This window comes from Cyprinus carpio, chromosome A5 (genome assembly GCF_018340385.1).
Source record: "Cyprinus carpio isolate SPL01 chromosome A5, ASM1834038v1, whole genome shotgun sequence".
Classification (NCBI taxonomy): Eukaryota; Metazoa; Chordata; class Actinopteri; order Cypriniformes; family Cyprinidae; genus Cyprinus; species Cyprinus carpio.
Window position 1 is genome coordinate 9117511 of NC_056576.1, and position 7044 is coordinate 9124554.

General features: G+C 37.8%; 1 protein-coding gene across 1 annotated transcript; it reads left to right on the forward strand.

Annotated features, from left to right (window-relative positions):
• Window positions 1-1795: 1795 nt before the first annotated feature.
• On the forward strand, window positions 1796-4821 carry LOC122142444 (protein PRRC2B-like). Its single transcript, XM_042753191.1, has 3 exons — window positions 1796-1972; window positions 4048-4226; window positions 4559-4821. Exons 2-3 carry the CDS (start codon window positions 4112-4114, stop codon window positions 4804-4806), a joined length of 363 nt encoding a protein of 120 aa, XP_042609125.1. The 5' UTR covers window positions 1796-1972; window positions 4048-4111; the 3' UTR covers window positions 4807-4821.
• The last annotated feature ends 2223 nt before the right edge of the window (window positions 4822-7044 follow it).

A 7044-nucleotide genomic window follows, 5' to 3' on the forward strand; every position in this document is an offset into this window, starting at 1 on the left:
TGCACAGACTAAATCTACTCTAAAATGATTTGGGAGGAGGGTGGGGGGAGATCAATGTGTGAGGTAGATGTATTAATGTATAGTTGATGTCTCCATCTGTTGGTGAAGCATGTAAATTCTTCATCATGAGGTCAGTAGTTACACCTTTGCCCATTAGAAGGTGCTATTAAAATGGAAATCTGTGTATAATAAACTAACACACACAAGCGCGTTCACGCACATAGACACTCAATTTAAATTGTAATAATATTTCACAATATAAGTGTGAATAGTTATAAGTCTGCACTTTAATTTTTGATGACAAAATAAAAACACAGCCTTGGTGGGCATACGAGACTTATTCTTCTTCCGTTTAAGTTTAGAAGTCTTTGTGGTGCTTAAACAGTAATCTATTATATTAATTTAAAAAATAATAAGAAAAGAAGAAAGGCTCTTAAGCCCACCAAAGCTGTTTTTCAAAAAATACAATAAAAACATTACTATTGTGAACTTCACAAGTTACATAAAAAGTCACATACACGTTACATAAAAAGGTAGATTGATCTAATCTGAATATGAAAAGTAAGATTGATTACCACAAAGTGCCAAAAACTATAGAAGGTCAAATTGAATTTTCAGTCTAATAATTAGTGCTGTCAAACGATTAATCACATCCAAAATAAAAGTTTTTGTTTACATATGTGTAAGTACTGTGTATATTTATTATGTACACATGCATGTGTATATTTAAGAAAAATATGGTATGTTTATATATTAAATATAAAATATAATGTATATGAATATAAATACGAGTAAATACATGTATCAAAACCTACTGTATGTGTGTGTATTTATATTTATATTTATAATAAATATACATAGTACATGCACATGTATTATGACACGTATTATGTACATATGATGCAAAAAACAAACGTATTTTGGATGTGATTAATCACAATTAATCGTTTGACAGCACCAAATCTAATCTATGCTAATTTGTGTTAAAGAAATATTTCTTGTCATTAGGCTATCAGTGTTTAAAAGAACGTTGTACTGCTTAATACTTTGTGGAAACACATTTTTAAATAATTCTCTGATCAATTTAAAGTTCAAAAGAAAAGCATTTATTTGAAATATACATTTTTTTAAAATTTTTTATGTCTTTACTGTCACTTTTGAACAATTTAATGCGTTCTTCGTGAATACAAACAATGGTTTCTTTCAAGAAAAAAAAAGAAAAGAAGACACCACCAGTAAAGTAAAAACAACTGCTTTCGGTCGCGTTTTTCAGACAGGCGTCGCGACGGCCTCCCTCTAGGGGTCCTCTAGGTGGGAGACTGGATTTTTTCAAGCATTTATTCTTATTTTCTGTGCCCCGTGATGGCACGTGTACACGTTGAATGAATATTTTATCAACCGAACGTGTTTTATTGTACAAAATATGGACAAATTTATTAAATAAAAGAATACGAAAATACCTAAAATCGGATTATAAATGTTATGACGGAGCACGGGTGACACCCAGCGGATATTTTTGGTATTACACCTCTTGGGGTCCACAGTAGGTGGAGACTTTATTCTTTTCTCCTTTTTTATCTCTTTTATTTAATGTAACTAAAAATTAAAACATTAAGCACACTATGTGGTCGTTGTCTGCAGCATAAAGCTATTGAATGCTGCTTTTAGGCTTTTTGTTATGCTTTTATTTTGTACATAGAATTTAGCTTGATACGACAAGCGACCTCAAGTTTTGATCAGGCATTTAAAGCAGCCACCGCCTGGGTCCTAAAGGAGACCCGATCACGGGTGGAGACTCGATTTGTCGCGACGCGACGGCAGCAGCAGCAGCAGCTTCATTCTCAGGTCGGGAAACTGACAACAAGCGAACAGTAAAAAACCAGAGAAATCTGCATCCATCCTGCCGAGTTTCTCTATCCAGTGGAAATATATCGATATATTTGATCTGAAGCGACAGTCGTACGTTCAATCGGTGAGTTATTAGCGCGCTCTGTGCGGTTATTCGCGGGTTTGGGGCTGATTTGTCGCAGGATGTCTCAGTGTTTGTGTCGCTTTGTTCTGAGCAGCAGCCATTTTTAATCGGCTCTCACATCAACAAGTCCCCAGAACCCCCTCATTAACGCATTGATTACTCATTATACCAAGCCGATGTTTTAATCAAACACCCGCGCTGCTGCGCTTTGTGTCCCGGTTTGAAGCTCGTTTGTCGGATCTGCTGGAGTTTATACAACAGAAGCGGCTCGAGGCTAATGTCAGTAGCATTGCTAAAGACCTCATGAAGTCCCTGTGAAAATCGCTCACGTTATATTAAATGTCGTTATTTATCAGCTCTCCTGCTCGTGTTTACAACCTCTAGTGTGTGAACGTGTTGATTTCGTGTGTGTGAAATGAGCGGTTTGTTTAATAATCAAGCTGAATAGCCTCTGTTTACATCTCATGCTAACTGTACGTTCACGGATGTGTTAGCTTCGTTTAGCCTGGCATCAAAACGTTTCGTACTATATTATTACATCACATTGATTTAATAACAATCGCTTGTAAGAGCTCACAGTTAATGTGTCAGTATTTCTCGGGGTTTTCTCGTGAAGTCTTACTGATGTGTATTACTCATGAGAGCAGATTTTATATCTCTGTCATGATGAATCTGAGTTTGGTACTGATGATGGTGGTCTTTTAGAAGTGTGCGAGCAGTGCATCAGCCATTTTTGCAATTATACAAACAAGTACTGAGTAATATTAACAACATGCACTTATTGTAGGGTGAGTATTTGGTTCAGGTTTAGCTGCTTGTGATTATGCATTTTTTGTTATCAGTATATTAAAGATTCGTAACCTGAAAAAGACAATGTAAAGTGAAGTGTAAACTTTACGTTGAGTTGAGTAAATGGCTCAAAAATAAAAATCGGCAAAAAGTTTCCTCACCCTCAGGCCGTCCAAGATGAAGTTTGTTTCTTCTTAGGAAGAGATATGGAGACATTTAGCACTTGCTCAGCAATGGATCCTCTGTAGTGAATGGGTGCCGTCAGAATGAGAGACCAAACAGCTGAAAAAAACATCACTATAATACACAAGTAATCCACTGCACTCCAGTCCATCAGTTAATTGTCTTGTGAAGCCAAAAGTTTAAGTGTTTCTGAGAAACAAATCCATCATGAAGGCGTTTTTAACTTCAAACTGTTGCTTCCAGCAAAAATATGAGTCTCCAGTCAAAATGTGGTCTGAATCAGGAGAAAAATCTGCACAGATCAAAAACTGTTTATAGGCCAAAACAGCTCTAAATATATATATGGGTGGATTTTGAGGTGATAGACAACAGGGGATGGACTTTTTCACTGGAGGAAGCTATGGTCATGTTATGGATCATTTTAGCTAGAAGCAATGGTTTGAAGTTAAAAACGCCTTCATGATGAATTTGTTTCTTACAAACACACAGCTTTTGGCTTCACAAGACGTTAATTGATGGACTGGAGTGGTGTGGATTATTGTGATGTTTTTATCAACTGTTTGGATTCTGACGGCACCCTTATGTAATTTTAGTGTTTTGGTTTTCTTTCTTCTGTGGAACACAAAGGTAGATGTTACGTAGATGTTCATGTTGCTCTTTTACTCACAGTGAAAGCATTTTATTGCAGTTACAGAAATGGCATACTTCAGGATGTCTTGTTGAACATGAATATTTCCCTCCTGTAGAGCTCAATGCATGTTATTCTAGGTCCCTGTCGCTGGTGTGCATCCAGCAGTGAGTCGTAGTGTTTCCATGTTCTCACTGAGACAGCGGGGGACACTTCAGTTGTGTCATGTGAATGATGATTTCAGCTTCATCTCCATTCCAAGACTGTCTGAATGATTTTTTTTGAGTCATTATTCTGTCCAAGATTGTGTTATGTTGTTGTTTGAAATATGTCTGAGCCGCATCCTCTAGTGTCCGGATGGAAAGCTGATGTTTCTGTGGCATAGAAATGATTATTCATCACAGTTCAGAGGATGTGTTGGAGAGACGTTGGTTCTTATGCTAACAATCGTGTGATTGTGTGTGTTTCTCCACAGAAACAGACGGTACTGAGAAAGAGGTGCAAAGAAAAATTTCCATACTCGATGACATTACATCGCAATGTCCGATCGTTTGGGGCAAATAACCAAGTCCAAGGATGGGAAAAGCAAGTATTCATCACTCAGCCTATTTGACAAGTACAAAGGGAAGTCAATAGAAACTCAGAAAACCACAGGTGAGACTCAAGCACTCTATATTCAAGTGTTTGTGGAATTGGTGCAGACAGACTGCTATGTAAATCTGATTTCATAGAGCCATGCTTTAAATCTCAGATCGCTTTTGCATGTTCAGATGTGTCCCACCATGTGTAGTAACACCAGAGCAGCAGCAGATAACCGTATGTGTGTGTTAACCATAATGTGCCAGTATTTGTGACGTATGTGATGTTTTCCCTTTATGTGTCACTGATTTCACACCTCTCTCTCTCTCTCTCTCTCTCTCTCTCTCTCTCTCCTCTCTCCTCTCTCTCTCTCTCTCTCTCTCTCTCTCTCTCTCTGTCATATATAGTTGTTGCACGACATGGCTTACAGAGTCTTGGCAAAGTGGCCGCTGCCCGGCGCATGCCCCCTCCCGCTCACCTGCCGAGTCTGAAGTCTGAGAGTAAAGGAAACGATCCCAACGTGATTATCGTGCCCAAAGACGGTACAGGATGGGCAAACAAGCAGGATCAACACGATCCAAAGAGGTCAGAGAAAATGTTGCTGCGGCATCAGCACTGCTGTCCATCACGCTCACTAAAACGTCTCTGTGTGTGAAGTGAACTGAAGGACAGATTGTGAGCCGTAGAGTGTTTTTTTTGTGTCTGTGTGTGTCGTTGTACAGCAGACACTGATTGTGTCGTGCAGAGCAGCTTATAACAAGAAAGGCATGTGTGCAGAAAGAAAAAGAGATGCTCATCAAAGTGTTGGTGGCGTGTGAGTGTTTGGAGTTAATGAGGACGTTACAGTCACACTGTGCTGCTGTGAGTTTGTCTTATCCAGACTAAAGAAACTCAATTAAAATGCGTTGTTAATGCTGTAGTCCAGCTAAAATTGTACCAGCAGTAATTTTTAATCTTCAATTACACATCATGCTGCATACATGCAAAAACTTGATGCAGGGCTCAGTAGTCTGAATGTTTAACTCACGTTTGTGGCTAAAAATAGAGGCTTGCAAATAAAGAAAAGTCCTAATGGGTCAAAATTCAGTTTGTAATGTAATGTAAATTATGGTCATAAAGTCTTAAAAATCTCAAATGGTATAACAAATGTTTATTTTCAAGAGGTCTTAAAAGTTTAGTTTACCCTTAAAGACATATTTTTTCGTTATTTGTTTAATTCGTTGTTGTTCTAAAATGTTATTTTGTTTATATGGTTAATGATAGTTTGATTCGTTGTTCCTTGATTAATTCTGAGAGCTCTCTGAACCTCCCATAGACAGCAATGTAATTACCGTGATCAAGTTCCAGGAGATCGGTAAAATAATCATGGGGCATCAGGGGTTCAACCGTAATTTTATGTACGCAAAGAAAACAAAAATGATTTATTCAACAATTTGTCTCCTCCACGTCACCCTGGTGTCATTTTGGAGAATAGCCACTGAGCATAAACAGTGTATGTTATTCTGTGTCAGCTGTGTCACACGGATACATTGTTTTTCATTCAAATCAAAGCGTAATCAACGTAAAAACTTGTATCCTTTAAGAATGTCGCGATTAAAGTAAAATGAATGAAAAGTGTATATTGCGGCATATGTTTATAACAAATCCCAAACATTTGTGTTGAGTGCAGATAAGTCACCAGTGAGGAAAATTCCGCAAAACGCTACAGTTGTGTTCAGTTCATGTGATCACTGAATGCATTCTTCACTCTCTCGAATACTGTTGTCATAAACGACAGTGCAGAAACGATGTAAACCAGAAATTCACTTTGCGGTTTGGACCGCGATATTCAGTGAGTTCACGCTAGACTGACCCAACCGTTTGGGTCCGAACGTTTATTGCTCTTTTTCAGTATTTTTTTTTTTTTTTTTTTTTTATCCTAAAATGAATAACAATGTTTTTCATGCTACTAAAAAAACCAGTGTGAAGAATGAATATGACACGTCTTTCCCCCACACAAAAACTTAATCGACGTTAATCGTCATGGACCTTTATCACAGCGGAATTGATTACCGGAAGTGCCCGTCGAAGCAGTGTATCGATTCTTCTGGTAATCACCTAGTTGAATGAGCATCTGCAGGATGATTTCAAAATCAGAGACAGGCGAAGCGATATTCTGATGATTACTGTGCACAGAATTGTCCAAACTCAACAGAACTTGTAGTTGTAATCCAGCGTAACGTTACCGATTTCACCACACTGTGTCAGAGCTTGTTTAAATAGTGACTGCGATGCTGCATTGTGTGTGAGACCTGATGAATAAGATCAGAATGAACATATTTATTAATTTGTATTAAATTTTAGTCGCTATTGTTATTTTTCATTCACAGTATGTAGTCAACATATGTTTGCCAAAATTCTTAAAGGGGTCATATGATGCGATTTAAATTTTTCCTTTCTCTTTGGAGTATTACAAGCTCTTGGTGCATAAAGAAGATCTGTAAAGTTGCAAAGACTAAAGTCATAAAATCCAAAGAGATGTTCTTTATAAAAGTTAAGACTTGTCCATGCCCTCCTAAAACGTCTCATTCTAACACGTCCCCATGTCTACGTCATGATGTGGGGAAAATTTGCGTAACGTTGCCCAAATGTTCACGCAAAGAAAGAATGCATAACTTTTATTCTCTCTGTTGCCGCCGGCGCCATGTTGTGGAGATGCTGTGTGTTTCATAGTGAAAGCGAAAATACAGTGTTTGGCCTTCCAAAAGAGGACACAACTAGAAATCAGTGGTTCAACATTGTTCCAGAACAGTTCAACTACGGCTGCACAATTATGACAAGAATCATACCCCTCTTTCTCGCTCTCATAATTGTCTATTATTTCCTTGAAATTGTAATTGCGATTTATTAATTA

Coding starts and splice junctions, on each gene's coding strand:
- LOC122142444 (XM_042753191.1), top strand. CDS start 4,112: ATGTCCGATCGTTTGGGGCAAATAACCAAGTCCAAGGATGGGAAAAGC. Junction 4,227..4,558: donor AGAAACTCAGAAAACCACAG/GTGAGACTCAAG, acceptor TGTCATATATAG/TTGTTGCACGACATGGCTTA.